The following is a 24,487-nucleotide window of genomic DNA, read 5'->3' on the forward strand; positions in this document are numbered from 1 at the left end:
ACAGGCCTATGGGGCAATACGATAGTGATATTTAGAAAGGTTAGAAGTTAGGGGCTTATTCGAAATGTGAATATCGCTGACTTGTCACCCTATTCTTCATGAAAGCGAATCATGACTATTCTACACAAAAGCCTACCCTTTCTATCTGAACGCTCCGTACCGAGGCACGCTCCTGAATTTGACACTGGACCCCAAATAAGCCAGTAATCACTATTATCAGTTTCAAATATGAGATATGAATGTATTCATGGCATGTTTGGTTCCCAGCAGCCCTAGGTGCTTTTTGTTATTTTCCAGAACTCACCCATCCCAGGCCTCATCCTAAATGAATTCTGGCCACAGCTTGCATGGGGCCATATCATTAGCAGTAATTGCACACAGAATTCTACTGCCATGTGCCTCCCTTTTCACCACAGACTTCTGTATCAGTGATCCACGAAAGCATCATATTACCCCCACACCAGTGGAGGCTGGTGACTTGCAAAATTGAGGAGGATGGGAGACCCACGGTGTAGGCGAGGAACGCACGGAGACGACAAAGTGTGTTTAAAACATTGTGAAAGACTAATTATTTGAACCTAAATCATTTCATAGAGACATGTATAGTACAATATTATGGGGAATGTGAATGAGAGGGCTACTTACACAGTGCTGGGAGGGATCACAGCAGTGATTCAATGAGGGTTTGAGGCATGAGTTGAGGTTTTGAGAGGCTTGACTTCAGTGCAGGACAGGGGTTGAGGTGTTCATAGGCTTCAGTGCAGGACAGGCTCATCATGTATGGATGGTGTTGGAGAAGAGCTCAACTCATCCTCTGAGGGCAGGACAGGATTTGACTGGGAAGACAAAAAACAATAACACACTACACAGTTAAACAAAAGAGATAAGAATGAGTTAGTACAAGCAAGGAGTAAAATCATTGATGTGTAATAATGTGATTGTCTTTGTGTATGTGATTGACTCGACATAGAAAATGGACAGGTCTACTCACAGTGCTTGGAGAGGAAACATACAAATAGCACATACTTCCATTACAGCAGCACCACCATAGGTTTGGTCAAGAAGTTTATCCATGAAGTTAAACTCAGACATCTCAGAATTCAAAGTCAAACACAGACTGCGCATCTCTCCCATTTGACACATCAAAAATAGCCAAAGAAATGTTCCTGGATAACGCCCTGATCATCCACATACTACCTGACATTAACTGACAACTGCGAGCAGACTGGTGGCACCATACTGTAGGTCCCAGAGTGGTGGCACCATACTGTAGGTCCCAGAGTGGTGGCACCATACTGTAGGTCCCAGAGTGGCAGGACAATTTTTTCCCCCCTGGGGCCTGGAGTTTTCCTTTTCTGGTAACCTAACCAGAAAACCTCTGAACCCTATAGGCTATATCAGTTATTAATCAGTTGTAAAAAGGTTTTATACAGGCTATGATGGTACCTGTTTTCTAATCAGGTCACATGGTTTTGAAAAAAACTCCTGGAAACAACTCCTGGCCATGGGGGGGATGAAAACCCTGTCAAACTACAGCAAATTATATTTAGACTAGTCTAACAGGCGGGGTCCCTCTACCCAAACACAGAGACAACAACTGATGGACAATACAACTCACAGGGCTGAGCTTGCTTTATGCATGTTAGGCTGTAGACCTAATAAAAAATGTACTCACAGTCTGTGTCATCACTATTATGTTGACTGATTAATTCCAGTTAATCATTTTGGATTAAAAAGGTCGGTGTAGAGAGCACGTGATGCCGCGGAGCTGAGCAGACGTTGACAAACCGAGCTCTTCAAAGTTATTCTATTATTACCTAAATAACAACGTTGAAACAATATTCTAACATCGGCTGATAAATTGTCAAGTACTTACCTTCCCAAAGAGCCATGGACCGCCGAAAGAGAGGCAAGAAGGACGACCAAAACGTCGTTGATTCCCAAGATAACGATAACGCTAGCAAGATTAGCATTAGCCCTCATAACTCAAACGACAGTTCCAGACTGTTGCTCTCGGCCTCTTGCGAGCCTGCCGACATGCTGGCTACTCTCCTCCGGGAAATTCAGGATGGTAACAAAGGTCTTTCTATGAAAATCGATAAGAGAACGGCTGAACTCCATTCTTCCATTGACGACCTGAAATCCTCCATGAATGATCTCCTTTTGAGAACGACTGAGGCAGAGTTGCGCATTAGCACAGTTGAAGACACCATCGCTCGACATGACCAGGTCTTGATACAACTGCAAAAGGACAATGCCTACCTCAAAAACAAGGTAGATCAGATGGAGAACCAGAGCAGACGTAGTAATATCCGTGTGGTGGGATTGAAAGAGGACAGCGAGGGCCGTGACCCGGTCCGTTTCTTCACTCAATGGATCCCGGATGTCCTAGGCACAATCAACTTCACCAAGTCACTGGAAATCGAACGCGCCCACAGAACATCAGCGCCGAAACCCCGGCCAGATGAGCCCCCACGGGCCGTCCTGATCAGGTTCCTCCGTTTCCAAGACAGAGAGAAGGTACTGCAACTCGCAAGAGCCAAAGGGGACATAACCATTGATGGCAAGAGGGTCAGCCTTTTCCCGGATATGAGCGCGGATCTCGCAAGACGTCGCAAGCAGTTCAGACCTGCCGCCAAAGCACTGAAGGAGAAGAACATCATCGGCTACCTCATCCACCCTGCGCGGATGAAAGTTCAGTACAAAGGCCGAAGCCATCTCTTCAACACGCCGGGAGAAGTGTACACTTTTCTCAAAGAACTGAGCAACGTCTGAGCCAGGACGGTCTCTTTGGGGGATAAGATGCAGTTTGTGTGTTTTCTCTTATCCGGACTGAACCGCTGATATCCTCCGGTCGCTATAATTGATTTCTACATTTTCAACTAACCGTATCTTCCCGGGGTGAGTTCTATTACATTTACAGGAGAGTATATTTTGGTTTAGTACATATCACTGGGCGAAGCAAATAAGTGGGTTTAGGCCCACTGCTTTCCCCCTCATTTATGTTAATCTTTCGAAAAGAGACTCAAGCAGCCCTTACCGTGGGCAGTAAATATTCAGCCATAAATATCTATTCACAACGTTTGTTTTCAATTTAGAGAGCTCGCAGGTTTTAGTTTACGCCAAGGTTTAGCTAGTAAGAGCAAGATGGAAAGCGAGCAGCAACGTATCTCTACAAGTGTATTCATGTTTGATTGTTGGGATTGTGGTTTTAGTCTAACAATCGGGGTGGGTGGGATTCTTTATTTTTTCCCCTTTTTTCTATGTTTATTGTTTCCTTCCTAAAGAGACACATAGGTCACTTCTGTGTTCAAACCAAAGTTGAAACATTTCCTAACTATCTACATATGATAGATTTCCATTCAGTTACATATTTGAAACCCTACTATGCTTAATCCACTAAAATATGTCACATTCAACGTAAAAGGTCTTAACAGCCCGATTAAAAGGAAGAGAGTCTATACATACCTTAAGAAATTAAAGGCTGACATTGTGTTTTTACAAGAAACACATCTTACAGCCAGTGAACACAAGAAATTGAAGAGGGAATGGGTAGGACAAGTTTTTGCGTCCTCTTTTAACTCCAAAGCAAGAGGAACTGGAATTTTGATAAGTAGACACATCCCCTTCTGCGTCAGCAACACCATCTCTGATCCCTCTGGCAGGTTTGTTTTGGTGCAGGGGCATATGTTTTCAGAGTCTTGGACCCTATTGAATATCTATGCTCCTAACTTCGATGACCATATGTTTATTCAGAATGTCTTCCTTCAGGTCGCTCAAGCACCACCAGGATGGTTACTGGTTGGAGGAGATTTTAATTTTTGTTTAGATACAGTTCTTGATAGGTCCTCTGATAAACCCTCACTTCTTACCAAAGCCAGCAAGCTCACCATGTCATTCATGAAAGATCTCAATTTACTAGACATCTGGAGACAGTTGCACCCACAGGATAGGGACTACTCTTTTTATTCACACCCACACAAGACACACACACGCATAGATAACTTTTTACTGCCGACACAACTGTTTCATAGAGTGTTAGATGTCGAGTATCTCCCCAGATTGCTTAGTGACCATTCTCCCCTGGTATTATCAATCTCCATTCCTACCAAGGTAAATGGAGCATATAGATGGAGACTAAATTCTACACTCCTAAAGCAACCTGAATTTTGTGCATTCATCAAAGAGCAGATCAATATTTTCACTTTGACAAACAAACCCTCCGCCCCTGACAGTTTCATTCTTTGGGACACATTGAAGGCCTATCTGAGGGGACAGATCATTTCCTATACTAAAGGGCTGAAGAGAAAACACGGTGCGGAACTGAGTGCCCTTGAATCTGAAATCTCAGAGCTAGAGAAAACCTACCAAAGAGGCCCAACTAAAGATCTATACAGGCTTTTGGTAAATAAAAAACTGAAATATAATATTCTGAACACATATCAAGCTGAGAGGGCCATCACTAAATCAAAACAGCGTTATTACGAGCTTGGAGAGAAAGCACACAAAGTATTGGCATGGCAACTGAAAGCAGAGGAAAGTAAGAGGACAATTAATGCTATAGAAACTCTTACTAATGAGATATCTTTCGACCCTACTGAAATTAATAATACTTTTAAGAAATACTATGAAGACCTCTACACTTCCCAATCAAGCGATGATCTATCAGAGATCGACTCCTTTCTCTCCTCTCTCAACCTCCCATGCCTGTCAGGGGAAGACAGCGAGCGCCTGAGTGAACACTTCTCAGTTCCTGAATTGTTGGAGGCCATTAAATCCTTACCTTCTAATAAATCTCCTGGGGAGGATGGCTTCCCTCCAGAGTTCTATAAAGAATTTAGGGAGCTGTTGGTCCCCTACCTTATGGAGGTACTTAAAAAAGCCAGGGAAGACAACTGCTTTCCAGAGTCTTTCTCTCAAGCAGTGATTACTGTAATCCACAAGAAAGGGAAAAATCCACTAAAGTGCGCCTCATATAGACCAATCTCTCTCCTTAACACAGACTGTAAACTGGTCACCAAGATGCTATCTAAGAGACTGGAGTCATGTCTTCCCCTGTTGGTCAACCCAGATCAGACTGGCTTCATAATTAATAGATTGTCCTCCAATAATCTCAGAAGGTTCTTTGATATAATTCACCTTGCTAACAAAAACAAAATACCTAGTGTCGCAGTCTCCCTCGACGCTGAAAAGGCCTTTGATAGGGTTGAATGGCCATACCTCTTTCGCGTCTTGGAAAAGTTTGGTTTAGGTACCGGGTTTGTAAATTTGATAAAATCACTCTACAAATCTCCTAAAGCTAGGATTGCTACCAACGGGATTACTTCCTCCTCTTTCCCTCTCCATAGGGGGAACAGACAAGGTTGCCCAATTAGCCCCCACCTCTTTGCCCTCGCCATCGAACCGTTGGCTGAGGCTATTAGAACGTGCCCTGACATACATGGCTTTGAGGTGGGCCCCCATACCCATAAATTATCACTCTTTGCGGACGACCTTATCTTATTTCTAACAAACCCAGAACACTCCCTCTCTCACTTGCAGATCCTACTACAGTGTTATAGTTCTTTCTCTGGATATAAGGTCAATTTAGATAAAAGCGAAATCTTACCGTTGTCTGTCTTTGACCATCATACCATCAAGCACAAGTTTCCTTTTAGATGGTCGCCTATGGGCTTCACATATTTGGGCATAATGGTGGATGGTAACCTGAACAACCTCTATAAACTCAATCTGGCCAATTTGTTGCAAAAGGTGGAGGGTGACCTTTGTAAATGGATGGACTTACCTCTCACTCTACTGGGTAGAATCAATGTAATTAAAATTAATGTCCTGCCCAGATTTCTATATCTGTTTCAATCTCTCCCTATCCCTGTTCCCGCAGCATTCTTTTCCTCTCTCGACAAGATGACCAGACGGTTTATCTGGCACGGCAAAACCCCTAGGGTTGGCCTGGATAAACTGACCCTGGATTACAGTCAAGGGGGCTTAAACCTCCCCAATTTTAGAATGTACTACTGGGCAGCACAGTCTAGGTTTCTGGCTCAGAGGTTTGACAAGGGTCCCTCTCCCTCATGGTTGAACATTGAAAAGCTTGAGGTAAATGATGACACTGGGGCAGAATTGTTTTACAAATGGGACAGAAAATCTATAAAAACCATCACAGACAACCCTTTAATCATACATTCTGTCCTGGCATGGTGCAAACTGCATGAGCTGTTCGGACGAGGGGGATTCCTTTCCCCTAAAACCCCTTTATGGAACAATAGATTGATTCCTATGTTTTTCCAGAATAGTAACTTTAGACCATGGTCTGATAAGGGGATCACTCTTCTGGAACATTGTTACGAGGAGGGAGTTCTTATGTCTTTTGATCAGCTGAAACAGAAATACCACTTGCCTAACAGGGACTTCTTTAGCTACCTACAACTACGAAACTTTATTAGGGTGTCTCTCAAGGGACAATGGAACCTACCTAAGATGTCACCTATTGAACAACTCTGCCACGCAGACCAACCACTGTTCAAGACCATTTCCCGTGTTTACGATGCTCTTATGTCAGGACTAACACTGCCTGGGCTAGATAAACCCCGACTTAGATGGGGAAAAGATCTGGGTATTGATCTTGATGAGGGTCTATGGAGTGACCTATGCAGGGATGGTGTTACATCCACATTGAACTCCAGATACAGACTGATCCAGTTTAATTTCCTCCATCAGCTCTATATCACCCCATCTAGACTGCACAAGTTCAACCCTGATATCTCCTCCCTATGTTTTAGATGTGGCTCAGATGAAGGAACATTCCTCCATTCCACTTGGCAGTGTTCAAAACTACACGGTTTCTGGCAGGGGGTATGCGATACCATATCCTCAATTCATGGGGTTGCATTCCCTCTAGACCCGGAGGTCTGTCTACTGGGCAACTTTACTAACACCAATCTTAGGCAAAGCCATACTATAAAGCTAACAGAAATATTGCTAGCGATTGCCAAGAAATGTATCGCCTTGAAATGGAAAATGGATTCCCCCCTGCCAGTTGCAATGTGGCTATCAGAAGTTAATAGTTGTATCCCACTGGAGAAAATTACTTACCGCTTGAGGAATAAGTTAAATACATTTTACAGAATTTGGCAACCTTTTATTGACTATATTGACTAATCTCCCCCCACATCACATTGAATGAATCTCTATATTATCCTTATATAATGTTTCACACGTAACGTATAATATGTAGCCTACGGCAGGTGACCATATGATCCAATGTCTCATTATAATTTTTTTTTATTGTATGTCTGTATATATAATTTGTTTTATTTTTTCTTTCTTTGTTATGCTCATCTGTTATTGTCACTTTGTCCTATTGTTGTCTAATATCTTTTCACGTTTGTCTTGAATGTTGTTAATTGGAAAATGCAAAAATAAAATATAAAAAAAAAAAAAAAAAAGTCGGTGTAAACATTTTCTCCTGACAAACAAATAGACTATAAATACATAACGTTAACAATTTGTTTACACCGACCAGATGGACAGGGCGCATAGGCAGTACGCAGTTGGTATTATTAGTAGCCTAGTGAAAAATCATCCCATACATCATGTCAGATCTCTAATCTTTGTGGGTGTGCCTATACAGCAACATTTATTTAAAGAGTTTTTGCTTGTGTCTGTCCAGAGTGAGGTGTTATCGCCTTTGCTAAATTAATACCGGCAAAACAACAGCATACCACCCTAGGTTTGTTCTCTGATCCTAATCCTATGATTGGATGGACAACATGTCAGTTCATAATACAAAAGCTTTGATTGGTTGGAGGACGTCCTCCGGAAGTGGTCATAATTACCTTCTAGGTCTATGGAAGGGGGTAAGGCCTACAAGGCTCCTAGGTTTAGTATTGAAGTAAATGTAGCCAGAGGAGGATGGGGAATAGCGGTCCTCCCGCTACATCATGGCGCTATCTCAGAGTGCGCTGTTGAGACTATTGTAGAGGTATATTGCAAAACAGTTAGTTTTAAATCAGGTATTTGGTGACGTGAACATATTTAATATAGTTATCTCATTATTTAAAACATTTCTGGAATTCACTGAGTAGGATGGTCCTCCCCTTCCTCCTCTCAGGAGCCTCCACTGCCCCACACATGCTGCTTGAGGTGTAACTTTGGTGAAATATATAGAATACATACACTGAACAAAAATATAAACGCAGCATGTAAAGTGTTGGCACCATGTTTCATGAGCTGAAATATAAGATCTCAGAAATGTTCCATACACACAAAAACCTTATTTCTCCCAAAGAAATTGCACAAATTTGTTAACATCCCTGTTAGTGAGCATTTTTGTCTGTAATAAAGCCCTTTAGTGGGAAAAACTAATTCTGACTGGCTGTGCCTGGCTTCCCAGTGGGTGGGCTTATGCCCTCCCAGGCCCACCCATGGCTGCACACCTGCCTAGTCATGTGAAATCCACAGATTGGGCCGTAATAAATTTATTTCAATTGACCGATTTCCTTATATGAACTGTACCTCAGTAACATTTTTGAAATTGTTGCATGTTGTGTTTATATTTTTTGTTCAGTATATTTGGTATGTGTGCTTGCTTTCGTACATGCTCCTATTCAGTGGTAGTACACGTGAGATACTTGGGATGTGAGCATGCATCAGTGTGGGCTCTATGCACGTGTGGTTGTGGAGAGCATTTGTGAACGACCCTTACCTCAATGTCAGGAAGTTTGGGGATTAAAAAGAGGCAGAGTGTGTTTGTTGTGTGAGCATATGTGTTTTTATATAAACAGTGGAGCGGTTCACCTTGATGTCGCTCATTTCCCTGCTCCATGGGACTGGTTGGGACATGCAGGACAAAAAGGAGCTGTAGATTTAAACCCAGATGCAATTAGCCCATTTCCCCTCTCCTTTCTACATGAGCAGACAGATGGCTGGGGCCTACTCAGCAGAGATGCAGCCCACTGCGGTGTCCCACCAGGCAGGGCACCTGCAGAGAGACAGAGGGCAGGAGAGACCCTCTGGCTGAGATAGGCATTCAGTATCATATTCTTCTCGACTGAAATATGGTTATGGGAACAGAAATGGTTCTGAACTGAATGCTGTGCTCATTACAAAATAACCACTGCACTACGGTGAATTGAAGCTAGAATGTAGGCTGCTAGTGCGATTGTATCACTTAATGCAGGCTACACTGGATGTCACAATCTGTATAACAGATCTTTCTCCTTTCCCCATTGGTCACTACCATCATTCTGAAGGTCTCCTAATAGTCTCTTTGTTAGAGGTGTGTATGTGTGTGTGGTGTGCCCCTCTGAGCACAAACTAGAATAAAGATAGGAATTCTTGGAACCAACCAAGACAACCGTATTCACCACAGGGTTTCGAAAAACGCTGCAAGCCTGCATTCCTTCCCCTTACTTCCCCGGCGTAGAATGAGGTTCTGGGGGTGGAATGGACGCTTGGCAACAATTACTGAGCAAAGTGCAGCTCTGAGCATGATGGTCAGCACTATGCTCGCAGGCAAAGACGGTACTTGTCGAGCCATGAAAACACGTAAAACCTACAAAACAACTACAATAACCATGGTGGGAAAAAAAATTACACGCAATTATCAAAAGCACAATTTACTGTATGCCTGTTGCGGAAAACATAGCTGACTGACATTTTAAACGGGGCGCGCCTCGAGCTATCTGCAGTATCCGGTCTTTATTCATCATATTTGGACAAGTTGAGGGCCAAAGGAAACAGCTTGGAATGAGAGCTATGAAATCTCTGGCAGCAGGGAGAAGAGCAGGTCAGTGGTATGAGAGGAGTCTGGGGTGGAAGCACGAGGCTGAGCTTCTGAGGTTCCTGGTAAGATGATCTGATTGGGAGATGGGGGGGGGGGGGGGGGGAACAACACCTAATCCTGGATTGGCCGGCGTGCTGCTGTCCCCCTGGTTATGCAATAATGACATAGATACAGTCCTATATCTGACACAGCAGTCAGGGGGTCATATAAATCAACACTGACATGACTTCAAATGAATGAGAGGCATCCAGGATGCTGGAAAGAGTAGAGCAACAAAGCAGCCCGTTAGTATCAACTCAGTATAATGCAAGCAAGGGTTAAAATTGGGGACGACGAGGCGGAGAGGTATGGACGACAGGATGGATAGATGAGAGTTTAGATTTCAAGTCGATTAGCAGTTCGTTCTTCACTTAAAATCATGAAAATAGTTCAACGTTGGTAGTAAATCACTGTGATAATAAAGGGAGGATGACTATCATATCACCAATGGGGCGAGTAGTTGATTTACATTATGCACCAGATACTGTGCCTGTCTGAATAGCCATACTTGCGTTCTAAATATACTGAACAAAAATATGAATGCAACATGTAGCGTTGGTCCACTGTTTCATGAGCTGAAATAAAATATCCTAGAAATGTTTCATACGCACAAAAAGCTTATTTCTCTCAAATGCTGTGCACAAATTTGTTTACATCCTTGTTAAGTGAGCATTTCTCCTTTGCCAAGAGAATCCATCCACCTGACAGGTGTGGCATATCAAGAAGCTGATTAAACAGCATGATCATTACACAGGTGCAACTTGAGCTGGGGACAATAAAAGGCCACTCTAAAATGTTCAGTTGTCACAAAACACAATGGCACAGATGTCTAAAGTTGAGGGAGCGTGCAATTGGCATGCTGACTGCAAGGATGTCCACCAGAGCTGTTGGCAGAGATTTGAATGTTAATTTCTCTACCATAAGCCGTCTCCAACTTAGTTTTAGAGAATTTGGCACTATGTCCAACCGGCTGTACCGGGCAGATGGCAGACTGTCTGGCGCTGTATGGGCATCAATGTGTGAACAGAGTTAATGTGTGAACAAAGTGCTCCCACGGTGGCGATGGGTTATGGTACGGACAGGCATAAGCTACGGACAACAAACACAATTGCATTTTATCAATGGCAATTTGAATGCAGAGATACCTTTACGAGATCCTGAGGCCCATTGCCGTGCCATTCACCCACAGCCATCACCTCATGTTTCAGCATGATAATGTTCTGCCCCATGTCGCAAGGATCTGTACACAATTCCTGGAAGCTGAAAATGTCCCAGTTCTTCCATGGCCTGCATACTCACCAGACATGTCACCCACTGACTGGTTTTCTGATCCACTCCCCTACCTTTTTTTAAGGTATCAGTGACCAACAAATGCATATCTGTATTCCCAGGCATGTGAAATCCATAGATTAGGGCCTAACTAATTAATTTCTATTGAATGATTTCCTTACATAAACTGTAACTCAGGAAAATCTTACAAGTTATAGCATGTTGCGTTTATATTTTTGTTCAGTGAAGTAGCCATTTTAGGTATGCGAAAAAAGTCTTATAGTATGTGACATAAAAATAAATAAAAAATGAGTATGCTTTAAATGCCAGGATGCTAGTCTCATTTCATCTAGTAGAATTCGCTGCACACTTTTGAGGAAGAGAATTGCCTTTCTAGACTGACTTGTGTTGGACACTGATAATGAGATAAGAGGACACGCAGTACCCAAATAAACGAATGGCGTTAGATGACACATTCTCAGGATGGGTGTGCCTAGTTTGATGATATTTGTTGCTTACCGCATTCGTTTTACTAAACAGTACATTCTAAATAGTATGTAGTACAATTTGTACACAGTACGTAGTTTAGTAAGTAATAGGCAAGAGATTTCAGACATGGCTACAGCCTCAAGTGAGTAAAGGTGGAGAATGGTTGCATAAAGTTAAGCCTGGCTAGGCTGGACTTATAGCACAGTAGTGCTGCTGACACATGAGAATTAAACGACATAAAAAAGGTAGTCATAACTGATAGTAGTACATTGAAATACACAAACCAGCAGATGCCAAGTATTGCCTGTATATTTTATTTTATGTACAGTACATACAAAAAACTGAAAATGGCCAATAACATTGACCAACAGCAGACAGCCATGTTGCTCATCAAACACGAAATTTCCTGACATCCGCTTCCATCTTAATCATAAAACAGGTGAAAGGAGCTAGGCACTCTCTCCTTCCCCACTCCTAAAGAGTCAACAAAAACCAAAGTGATTCAAAATGGAAAAAAAACGCATCAGGAGCTCTTGGTCGTGTTCATTGGGGCTGGCAACGGAAAATAGTTTGCAACAGAAAACTAAAATGAACAATTTCTTATTGGACAAGTACAGGTAGTCCTTGCTTTTTCTTCCGTTTGGGGCCTACTGAACTACCGACACTGGCCAGAAGTATTTGGACACCTGCTCGTCGAACATCTAATTCCAAAAACATGGGCATTCATATGTAGTTGGTCCTCCCTTTACTGCTATAATAGCCTCCACTCTTCTGGGAAGGCTTTCCGCTAGATATTGGAACATGCTTCCATTCAGCCACAAGAGCTTTAGTGAGGTTGGGCACTGATGTTGGGCGATTAGGCCTGGCTCGCAGTTGGCGTTCCAATTCATCCCAAAGGTGTTCGATGGGGTTGAGGTCTGGGCTCTGTGTAGGCCAGGCAAGTTCTTCCACACCGATCTTGACAAACCATTTCTGTATTTACCTCACTTCGTGCACAGGGGCATTGCCCTGCTGAAACAGGAAAGGGCCTTCCCCAAACTGTTGCCACAAAGTTGGAAGCACAGAATCGTCTGGAATGCTGTAGCGTTAAGATTTCCCTTCACTGGAACTAAGGGGCCTAACCATGAAAAACAGCCCGAGACCTTCATTCCTCCTCTACCAAACTTGTTGGCACTATGCATTGGGGCAGGTAGCGTTCTCCTGGCATCTGCCAAACCCAGACTCGTCCATCGGACTGTCAGATGGTGAAGCGTGATTCGTCACTTCAGAGAATGCATTTCCACTGCTCCAGAGTCCAATGTCATCAAGCTTTACACCACTCCAGCCGACGCTTGGCATTCCGCATTGTGATCTTAGGCTGGTGCGTGGCTCTTAGGCCATGGAAACCCATTGTTGCTTCTAGATGTTTCCACTTCACAATAACACCACTTACAGTTGACCGGGGCAGCTCTAGCAGGGCAGAAATTTGACAAACTGACTTGTTGGAAAGGTGGCATCCTATGACGGTGCCACGTTGAAAGTCACTGAGCTCTTCAGTAAGGCCCTTCTACTGCCAATGTGTGTCTATGGAGATTGCATGGCGGTGTGCTCGATTTTATATACCCGTTGCTGTGTGGCTGAAATAGCCAAATACACCAATTCCAAGAATGTCCCCATTACTTTTGGCCATGTAGTATATGTCCTGACTCCACTTCCTTCCCCCTACATTCCAAAAGTGCTGCTTTCAACTAAGATCAATAAAGGTCGATCCTGCAGTCTCTCCATCTCCAGACATGTAGCCAGTAGTGAGCAGCCACCTATCTCCCCACACCGTCACGCGCACACTCAAAGAGTTGAACTCACAGTATTCTTACAGCATTTCTGAGTGACTATAAAGCTTTAATTGATGCATAGTGTTTGACACTTTTGTCCACTCTCTCCAGTGGAAACATTTGATGGGGATAGAACTGGGGTTGGTTGAGAGAATGTACAAAGACACACCGGACACAAAAATGTAAGAATACAGTGTACACAACCACCCCTGAAAGGATCAATCTCTGGCATCCCAAAATGAAAAAAAAAAAAAAAAAAGTACATCTCCAAGGCCATGGATAGTCAACGTGGGACATTTGAACTCCCGCTGCCTGTCACTCCAGTTAGTGTCCGGACAATGAGCTCACAGCAGGCCACAAAAGGTACAGATAAAGTGCTTTTCTTTACATGACACAAATAATTAAAAGTGCGTCAAAATTAACTCTGGGATCTCTCACAAATAACCCATAGATACCACACTTCTGAAGTATTCAAACCAAAATGAAACGGAAGAGAGAAACGTTTGAGAAGAAAAAAAAAAACGTATAAATAACGTTACATCGACATATCCAACTAGCAATGCTGAAGAAGGCTACAAGGATGAAACACTGTATGATAGAATAAACTACAGTACTATCTCTGGATGGAACAGTTTCACATTTTCATATTTGGAAAGTAAAGAACTTAGAGTAAGACTTTTCACCAGAAATGTTGCGAATATGCTTCCTGGTCTATTCGAAAAGAGTTGCTGGGCTTCCAATGAGGATGGCACTGGGACTGAACGGACCTGACAAGGTCCTCTGACTGGTTGTCGTTGAACCGCTTCACGACCAATCGGTCGAGAGGACCGCTCACAAAAGCAGCAGTATGGAGATCTTATGGGATTGTAGAACGGTCAACTTAAATCGTTATGGATAATAAATGGTTACAGATAATAAATACATTCTGATTTGTAGTGTGTTGCTATTCAGTTCTATTGAAATATGGTTACATCTAAAAAATAAAAAAAATACAAAATTGAGGAATTGTTCCGTGTAGTCCATGAGATGCCTCAAAATTGCCCTTTCTTGCTCCCTTATCCAGTCAACAACACTCCACCTGAGCGGCCATTTTCCTCCAGCCATGTGGGGGGGGGGGGGGGGGATGCTGTATAAATAGTGACCGTGAAAACTGCATACGCTCCCTCTCTCTCCTGGGGATAGACGACTCAAGAGTCAGAGTTCCGCAACCTCTGACAGAAGACCATTCTTCAGTCTTCAGCCTCTACACAGAGCAAGAGCAAGAGAGAGAGAGAGAGAGAGAGAGAGAGAAAGAGAGAGAGAGCAAGCGAGCGAGAAAGATAGAGAGGGGCGAGAGAGGGAGAAAGAAAGAAAGAACAAACAGAGCAATGAGTTTGAGCAAATAATGGCAGTACAAGTTTCCCATGGAGGGACATTCTAACTGCAGGCCTAGACTTTGCACTGGGAGAGTTGTGCATGTAGAATAGATGGATTCTTACTTCACCATTCAAGACAGAACATTTCTACGTGAATCCAAGACACGGTCTTAACTTTCAGAAGTCACGCTTGGAAAATCTCTGGACAGCTGACATGGCAAAAACTATTTCCATCATGAGTGATCGAAAGAGTGGCATTCTCAAAAGCTTCTGGTGAGCATTATGAACAGAGATCAGTACAGGTACCTTCACAGAGCTACTGAGGCGTCGCCAGAGCAAACAGTGGTCCTGGGAGCTGTCTGGCTGTATCATATCACCCTGAGACAATATTTAACCTAGGTGTGTGTGTATGAAGGGCCTAGTGCTTGGCTACATGGGGTCTGATTCTACACAATCAACAAACAGATACCAGGGGAACAAGGGCTTGTGCTTTTGACTGATCAGGCCTAACAATGTTCTATGACAACTTGGGGATAGGCAGGCTGAGACCAAATCACAAGTCCCTGAGTTCAGTCAACCAAAATCATGAAACTTAAAAATGAACAGGTCTTCTACTTTACAACTAACTAAAGTTCGATGGTTCCCTACCCTGAAAGCATTCTTTGAGCCAGGATAAACAAATGTATGGTTCAGATATCTTTACACAGCCATTACACTTCGGCTAACTTTAGCCACTGCTAGCTAAAAAAATCTACCGCAATAATGGGTGCAAACGTGCACTTTTCAAAAATGTTATGACCAAATGAACTCAATGATTTGGTGTGACGCTACTGAAAAGGTGATTTGGTTTAACTCACATTGATTTATAGCTAGCCATGGCTAAAATACGCTTATGTTCGTAGTGGCTGTTTAAAGTAATATATGCCATTTAGCAGAAGCTTTTCCCAAAACGACTTACAATCACACGTGCATACATTTTTTACAGGCTTAGTTAATCGTTAGAACCTTCGTAGGAGCATCATTAAATCTCTGAGCAGTTTCCCCAAAACCATTATAACTAAAGTTGCACTTGAAAAGCGCTCATTATTTATAGGGCTGGGAATTGCCAGGGACCTCAAGATACAATATTATCACAATACTTAAGTGTTGATACGATATGTATTGCGATTCTCATGATTCTACAGTGCCTTCAGACAGTATTCATAACCCTTGACTGAATTAAAAATGGATTAAATCTATTTTTCCCCCCACCCATCTACACACAATAACCCATAAATGACAAAGTGAAAACATGTTTAGATATTTTCGCAAATGTATAAAAAAAACTAAAAAAAACAGAAATATGTTTCACTGTCTCTTTGTGACCGCAGATAACATCAGAACAAAGTTGAATAACATTAAAGTTGGAAATGTCTTCGCAATTATTACAAACAAGGACAAAAAGATGCTTCAAATGAACACAGATGAATCCATTAAAAGATAAATACTGTATATGCTACATAGGGTTGTATATTTAAATCATATTGAAATCAATTTCATGTTCAATAAATGAGTTTTTTTTGTGCTAATTGTAGGCTAAGCTACTGTCTAATTGTTGCCTCAATATACTACTTCATGATGTGTAATAACACGTTTGCAATGATGTGCCAAATGTGTGAATTAGTGCATTATTATAGGGTAGTCTAAGCATTAGAACAAGCCGACTCAATATTAGCAGCCATATAGGCCAGGTGATAATGTCTCTATTAGAGTTGATCCGTCGTCAGTATTGTGGAAGAATTCTAATGTTTATGATCCGAAAGCAACGCTGCATTTCTTTTTGATCCTATCGGTATTGACAGATGCTCCAACGACGGACGCACTTGGTGAGCGTTCTCTCTACGAGGCGTTTCGGGAAATGCATGTGACATCGTCGGCCGTTTTAAGAACGATGCATCGTTAAAAAACACTTGTAAGCTTCAGTTCCATCCCTATCGGGAAACCGGGCCCTGCTTGGTTAGTTGTAAAAATGCCAAACATTCTTTAAGCAAATACAACCCCAAAAAATTAAATTAAGAATATTTTACTATACAACATTTCCATGCCTGTATGTATGAGATAAGCAAAAATGTAGTTTAGACATTCAAAGAAAGGGTGGGTATTTTGCATGAACATTGCCCAACAAGTATCCTTAATCAAAGGTACCGGAATAGTGTATTTAGTGAACAAACTCACAAATGGTCTGAGTGTTGTGGACTCACCTACGTTTCGCAGTGAGAGGTGAGTAGAGAGGTTATCTCGGGGCTCATGTGGCCCACGGCCTTGGCAGCTTCCACGATAGCTCGCCGGTACATCCCTTTCTTCTTGCGGTTGAATCGCGACCTGAAGAACTCCCGGAAGGGGGAGAGTTTGGCAACGGACAGCTGGGAGGTAGTGGGCGAGCCGAACCAGGCCACCTTGGCCTCTGGCCACTGGGCCTCGCAGTTAGACTCCTCTTTGCGGCTGCCGCTGATGCTGAGCACCCTCGCCGGCCACCAGGGGAACCCATGGATCTTCCCCCAGACGACGTCTCCCACGGCCACCGCGTGGCCCTCCTCCGTCACGCACTTGGTCATGCTACGTGTGTGCAGGCGCACGGTGAGTGGCGGCACAGTCTTGCTGTCGTCTTGTGAGATCGAGGAGGACATGGAGGAGATGTGCTCGCCGGGCGCTAGGTCGCACAGCTCTGGGGACGTGCCATCTGAGCTGAAGGATTTGGATTCGTCTAGACTGTCTGTGCTGCACACGGACAGGCTGGAGGAGTCCGCTTTCCTCTTGCGAAGGTTGATGAGCAGCGCAAGGTCACTTTGGCCTCGGTCTGCCTCCTCTCCAGAGCTCCCCGACCACAGCTCCATGGGGGTCTTCTCCCCAGAGTCCTCCGAGTGGGGCAGGGGACGAGGGACCGGGACCCTGAGGCTCTTTCTGCTCTGCCTCTCTACCAGCTCCGCATCGTAGACCGTCAGGCTGTCCTCTCCGTCCCCCAGGGTCCTCACTCGGATCTTGGGGGAGGGGAAGTCCAGGCCAGCCGTTGGGGGCCTGGGGAGCTTGAGTTTGGGAATGGACACGGTCAGGCCCGTCCTAGTGGCGTCCAGGATGTGGCGCTGCTCCTGGGTCTGGGTTAGGGTGGTGGGCTCTGGCACCTTGCCCTGCTGGCCTTTTAGGCTGTTTTGCATCAGCTGCTTAGGGCAGAAGGGCTTGACAGAGCCGTGGACCCGAGCTGGGATCTTCATGACCTCGCCCTTGCCTTGCGGAGTGCTGTAGGAGATCTTGATGACCGGGCTGTGGGGAATGATGTCCACTGCAGGGAACTTTGGTTCCTCATCCCTCTTGTCCTTCCGGAGCCGCTTGCTGTCATAGCCGGTTGGGCCATTCTCCCGCCTCTTGCTGTTATCCTTGGTGGCATCTGCATCCTCTTTCCTGGCCAACTTCACAGACCCGTCTTTGGAGTCTTCATCGCTCTGTGGAGCGTTCTCTTTCCTGGAAGCCTTGGTTGTGGGCATCCCGTCCTTACTGTCCTCGTCACTGTTCAGTGTGTTCTTACACTTCTCGCACAACACCTGCCGGGGGCGGAGTCTGATGGTGCTCATGGTCATCTGCCCGGGCTCTCGGGTCCGCCTCTTCTTCCTTTTAATGGTTCGCGGAGGTGGCTGAGGTACCCATTGACCATAGCTGTGGCGCACCCAAATGGGCTGAGGGAAGGGAGCTCCTTCAAAATATGGAGGGTATGGACCCTGCCCGGCAGGCACTGGTGTGGGCAGTGGGGCAGGGAGACGGGCACCTAGTGGGTCACTGTCAGGGAGCGTGTTTTCATCCTTTGGTCTATGATGTGAAGCCTGGCTGGGAGGTTTAGTAACAGGCTCCTCTCTCAGGACTTCAGGGATTTCACAACCAGGTTTCAATGCAGGGCATTCCACTGGCTTTGTTGTGATATCCGGTAGGCAGAAAAGCCCAGTCCTATAAGAAAAAGTGAGAGAAAAAAATTACTTTAGTATGCTTTGTAGCTTCTGGGTTATTAGATCCAATCATGATGAAGTCAAATTGTTTGCACTTAACTTTATCATTGTGGATAAAGCAAGAATTTAAACTCTTTAGTTTAAGTTCCTGTTCAGGTCAAGAACATTAGCTTGACTAAATCTAAGCACAACAAATGCACTCCTCTGATCTTGTTGCAACCAAACCTCTTATGGTTGCAACACTTTAGTTTGTGTAAAAGACAGCACATTTATCACCTGTGTTGGGTTTTCTACTGGAGTGGGGGTTGGGAGACAGCAAGCAAGCAGGTCGTTGTCTAGTTAGCCTATAGCCCACCCCTACAGCCTTGCGCTTCAAACTGAAAAAGCTGGAGTGTGTGTTCTCTCTGTAAATTCACATGTTCCTTTTCATGCCAGTGGACTGCAGGCGTGACGTGTCCAAGCCGGGCTTCTCTAAGGAGCCATTTGAAAAGGGAGTTGAGAGCAGCCAAGGCAGCAGCAGCAACATGGCTGTGCTCCACTCTGCTGTCAGAGACAGCAGACAAAGAGACTACAGGATACCCAGGAGCCCCCTCCACTCCATCTGACTGAACAAAAACAACCCCGTGAATCACTCGGGACCCAGAGAGAGCCAGGAGATTCACTTGTTTTCGCATCAGTGTCTTCTGGGTGCTTGTGTGTTATGAGATTATTAATTAAAGCACATTTAGGCAGCCCGAAAGGCGTTTCCCCATGAGCGGCTATTGTCACATTTAAATAAAGAGGCCCGGCGAGGCCTGTTTCCTGTGCTTTAGAGGAGACCTTTAAAGGCCCTTCTTGAGCAACAAAATCTCAGCCATCACAATGATTGACACAGGCTGGACAGTGGTTAACAGGCCATGACAAACCCCGTTTCAATTTAACATATAATGCTGTACATACACTACAACCAAATAAAGAGATCCTGCACAAAGGATACATAACATGGAAACTGGAGAAACACAATTAAGGGAAATGCATTTCTATAAACCTAAAGTAAGAACTCACATTTTGACAGTCACAAAGCAAAATAGGCCTGTATGCCAAACCACTGTTCTTTGTTTAAGCTTAGATCTTTTCCACTGGGGAAGGTCAATCTCAAGGCATTTGGAGTGATCTATCACGTGAACGTGTAGGCCTATATGTCTCAGTGAAGGCCTACCGACATGAAAAGCTGGTAAGATTCTGATGCTGAGTCTATAAATAAATAAACCCTGTGGCATTTAAAAAAGGTGCACCCACTGCACTGTACTAGCATGTACTAGTGCAACACAAGGCCAGTACATGTGACACACACTGCGAGCCAGATAACATGCCCCATATGAATACCAATCAATCAAATAACATTTTATACCTTACCTCTATTGTTAACACCCTATACATAGGCATAAATGGGATTTCTTGCCAACATTGTGTAGTTCACTCTTTGTCAAGTACAAAGTGGGCCTATAGCCTAGTTTTTCTGGTGTCTAATTTCCTTGGAAACTCGACAATTAGTAGTGCCATCTTTAACAGCAAAACACAGCTGTATAATCTCTTAGAGTTTCAGGTCAATCATTTATAAATAGGCCTACACTGATTGTATCATTAGCTAAGGTTAACATTGGATGACTGAGTTTAACATAGGCCTACATTACTGAAAGCACAAGAACAGGAGTAGGTAAAATTATAATGATGTGATCACTTTGCATATCTAGTATTAAAACATGTAACCTTAATGTAATCATTACTAGATAGGTAGCTATAATAATGTATGTACAAAAGTCTAATATGAGAAAGGGTGTTTCAGTAAGACCAGCCATAGCTGGGTTACATTGTTGGCAGTCTAAATCTAGCCAACATTGAACTCGCTTGATAGTTAAGCTAACAATGAGGTAACGTTACCCACGTAGGCATAACTTTTGTTGAAATACCCATCACGTTACTTTCACGGGGTGGTTGGCTTTATCCAAACTTCCTAGTAATGATACACGTGTTTATGTTATTAATATGTTCGCTGTAAAAGTGAGCAAATCAGAGTTAGCTGGCTAACGTTAACTAGCAAGCTAGCTACAACCCCTTGGAGTCTATTGTATGATGGCCCATGTAGCTAGGTAGTTAGCATGCTAAATTAGCCAGCAAACATCAGCAGGCTAACTAGCTAATTACTTTGTGATACAAGTATACAATTATTCGAATAAATAAGACTCACTTTTTGTTGCAATCGAGTAATATCCCCATGTAGCACCTTTCTTGATAGGTAAGCGTCACTACTAGTGTATCGTTAACTATTTGATCAACAGTGACAGGAATCCGAGAGCCGGCCCGCAGCTCCTCGGCCACAGCCTCCATATTTTCCGGCGTGAGGTGTCCGGCTTGGCGGTACTCGATCCCGGCCGAAGGAGCCACGATCGCCTCTACTAAAGATGCTTCTCCCTTCTACTTTCGAGCACGGGAGGGTACACCAGGGCACGAAATGACGCCATCACCCCCCACCAAGTCAATTACAACAGTTCTGCCACTAGTGACATCACACAAAGACAGAGGATAAAAATATGTTGAGGTTGCCCCCTCTGTCTTGCTTGAAATTATACCGTTTGGCTTTCCGTTTATTGTTGGCTCATGTAGCCACAATTTCAGAACAATAGCTATTTCATCATTATTAGTTATTATCTAGCTAATAAAAATAAATGTATTTAATTTAACTAGGCAAGTCAGTTAAGAACACATTTTTATTTACACTGACATCCTAGGAACAGTGGGTTAACTGCCTTGTTCAGGGGCAGAACGAAAGATTTTTACCTTGTCAGCCCAGGGACTCGATCTAGCAACCTGTCGGCTAATGGCCCAACGCTCTAACCACTAAGCTACCAGCCGCCCCCGATACATCCCAAATTCCATTTTAACAGTATCTTCAAGCCATTTTCATCGTGCCATTCCAAATTACATATATTCTTACCTTCAAACTGCCCTGGTTTACATGAATCACCCCCATATTTACTGTCTGTATCCAAGCCAACTGTATCAATAAGTAATTTAGGCAGTGCTTGACTTGGGCAGGAGCTCTACTGCTTGAGCTCCTGTTCCTCTTATAGAATACTCTTATAGAGCTTCTGCACCTAAATATAAACAGTACCAGCACCCCAAAGGAGTACCGGAACCTATTGAAGTCAAAGTCAAGCACTGAATTTAGGCTATAGGCACACATACAGTCAAATAAGTATACATGATCAATCCATGTATAGCTGCTGTACAGTTGCAAAGACCTGAAATACAGTGACCTATTAGGCTGCTATTTAGCACTGATTGACTTGATTAATGAGGGTTTGTTTATCTTGGAACACAAGCACTTTACACTTAACTAATGATGTGCGTGTAACAGGCTGAAATGTTTATTGATGAATGGGTATCGGATGCCATTGTGATTGAGTAAACTGTAGAGTGCTATAATTCCATACTATCCTGTCCTGTACTACTTCTTTGCATACAATGTCAATTAATTTAATACGGCAACAATTCTAAATGGCAGTAGGTCTACACACACAAAAATACTTTCACTTGTCATAGCATCTTGGTGAGTTCTCCCCAGTAAATGCGATGAATCGATACTCGATGTCGCTCTCCTGTTTCCTCTCAGCAAGTTCCGACTGCAATCTCTTGGCCTGAAACAAAAACAATGGAAGAAAACCACCAAGAAAGAAACACCCAGACATTCATTTAATTCCTGGGGCTGCTGTCATTGAGCACTGAAAATGACTTTACTGGTTACTTGATATACAGTAGAATAGTAACATACTTCCTCCATGTCCTGCCTTGCAGCTTCTGTCTCCTCTTGGGCAGTGCCACTGGGCCTCCTGCGCCTCTCCTGGATCATCTGAACATGGCTCCTGATCCGCTGCTCTAACTCCCGGTCGCGGGCTGCCCTGGGGTCACACAGGTCAAGGGTAAAATGAACCACCATTCCACAAACTAAAGATTCACTTAGTTACACACCGCTGTGGGTGCTGCATGTTGTTGGTGGTGGAGTAGTAGCTGGCTAGCTACAGACTACAGAGACCAGTTGCTCGGAGTCCGGACCTGTCTGACCCTGTCCCTAATCAAGACTCCTGATGCTTTCACCTGGCTGTGACTGACCAATGCTCCCTCCCTCCACATATACATTTATCACACGATTTCACTCGATTGATTGATTTAATTATTTGTTTATTTATTTCGATGGACTGTACGCTGCAATACAGCTCCTAGCTGCCAATGTTGTACACCTTGACAATAAACTAAACCTTATACTGGGGTGTACTCTTTTGAATCAATAGTTTACATGTACAGTATTTATTAAAAAGACAGGTACTGGTCTATCGTTGTCAAAATCAAATCAAATTGTAATTGTCACATACAATAGGTGTAGAACATACAGTGTAATGCTTACTTACAACCCCTTAACCAACAATGCAATTAAGAAAAAAAAATAGTTAAGTAAAAAATCTAAAATAAAACTAACAAATAATTAAAGATCAGCATTAAAATAACAATAGCGAGGCTATATACAGGGGGTACCGGTAGAGTCAATGTGCAGGGGCACCGGTTAGTCGAGGTACAGTACTGGACAACAGAAAAAAGTCATTAATTAAAACAATCAGCTGAACCAAAGTATTTGACAGAGGGGACAAAATATTTGCTTTGAACAAAAGAGATGTCTACAAAAACCCTCTTTCCACTAAATGTCTCTGAACATCTTTGATTGATCTGCCATTGCTTCCTTTGGTGGCTACTGTCAGTAGATTAGCTACATCATACCTGGCTTCCTCGTGTTCCTTCTGGGACAGGAACGATCTCTGTCTCTGGATCCTCTTTGGTGGGGGGTTGTGGGTCTTGACCTCACCACTTTCAACAACACTACACAGAGACTCTGTGGCATATGGAGCGTTTATCGGTACCTGTAACAAAAAAATACATTCATTTCTATAGAAAGCTGGTCTTTTCTTCATATAGCCGAAACTGTGAACTTACAGTAAGTTAAGAATGGATGATAGGTCTATCAGTGACACAGATTGACTACTACTATCTTGGCACATTGCTGAAGAGGTCAGAAATTAGATATACAGCTATGGGTTGCTCTTTTTTTTGAGGATCTGAGGGTCCATGCCAAATCTTTTCACCCTCATGAGGTGGAAGAGGCGTTGTCGTGTCCTCTTCACGACTATGTTGGTATGTGTGGACCATGATTTATTTTTATTTAACCTTTATTTAACTAGGCAAGTCAGTTAAGAACAAATTCTTATTTTACAATGATGGCCTGATAATTCCTTAGTGATATGGTCACCAAGGAACTTGAAGCTCTAGACCTGCTCCACTACAGCCCCGTCGATGTGGATGGGGGCGTGCTCAGCTCTCTGTTTCCTGTAGTCCATGATCAGTTCTTTTGTCTCGCTGACGTTGAGGGAGAGGTTGTTGTCCTGGCACCACACTGCCAGGTCTCTGACCTCCTCCCAATAGGTCGTCTCATCGTTGTCGGTGATCAGGCCTACCACCGTCGTGTCGTCTGCAAACTTAATGATGATGTTGGAGTTGTGTGCGGCCACGCAGTCTAGTCTGCTGCTTTGTATCTGACTGTGTGTGTGCACTAGCGTTCTGTGGAAGGGTTATGTTTACCAGCTGTGGTGCAGCCTCGCTGGGGACATCTGACTGCAGGATGACTGACTCGGCACACTGGAGGCACAGTGATCCATCGTTAGCTAGGCCTGTCGCTGCCCCTGA

The 24,487-nt window shown here is 43.7% G+C and overlaps 1 protein-coding gene and 1 long non-coding RNA gene across 4 annotated transcripts; one reads left to right on the forward strand and one right to left on the reverse strand.

Moving 5' to 3' along the window:
• Positions 1-731: 731 nt before the first annotated feature.
• LOC120017548 (PWWP domain-containing protein 2B-like) lies at positions 732-21,227 on the reverse strand. Of its 3 annotated transcripts, none has more exons than XM_038960389.1 (3): positions 20,946-21,227; positions 16,988-18,719; positions 732-836 (listed from the first exon to the last, which is right to left on the reverse strand). In XM_038960389.1, exons 1-2 carry the CDS (start codon positions 21,083-21,085, stop codon positions 16,988-16,990), a joined length of 1,872 nt encoding a protein of 623 aa, XP_038816317.1. In that variant the 5' UTR covers positions 21,086-21,227; the 3' UTR covers positions 732-836. The 3 variants fall into 3 exon arrangements, with proteins under 3 accessions (XP_038816317.1, XP_038816315.1, XP_038816316.1); XM_038960387.1 differs by lacking the exon at positions 732-836 and adding an exon at positions 13,113-14,635 and having other exon boundaries at positions 16,992-18,719; XM_038960388.1 differs by lacking the exon at positions 732-836 and adding an exon at positions 13,113-14,635.
• On the forward strand, positions 14,696-23,019 carry LOC120017549. The gene is made up of 2 exons (XR_005472121.1): positions 14,696-15,020; positions 22,553-23,019. It is a non-coding gene; the product is annotated as an uncharacterized LOC120017549 (long non-coding RNA).
• Positions 23,020-24,487: the final 1,468 nt, after the last annotated feature.

Source organism: Salvelinus namaycush, chromosome 22 (genome assembly GCF_016432855.1).
Source record: "Salvelinus namaycush isolate Seneca chromosome 22, SaNama_1.0, whole genome shotgun sequence".
In the NCBI taxonomy this organism is placed as follows: domain Eukaryota; kingdom Metazoa; phylum Chordata; class Actinopteri; order Salmoniformes; family Salmonidae; genus Salvelinus; species Salvelinus namaycush.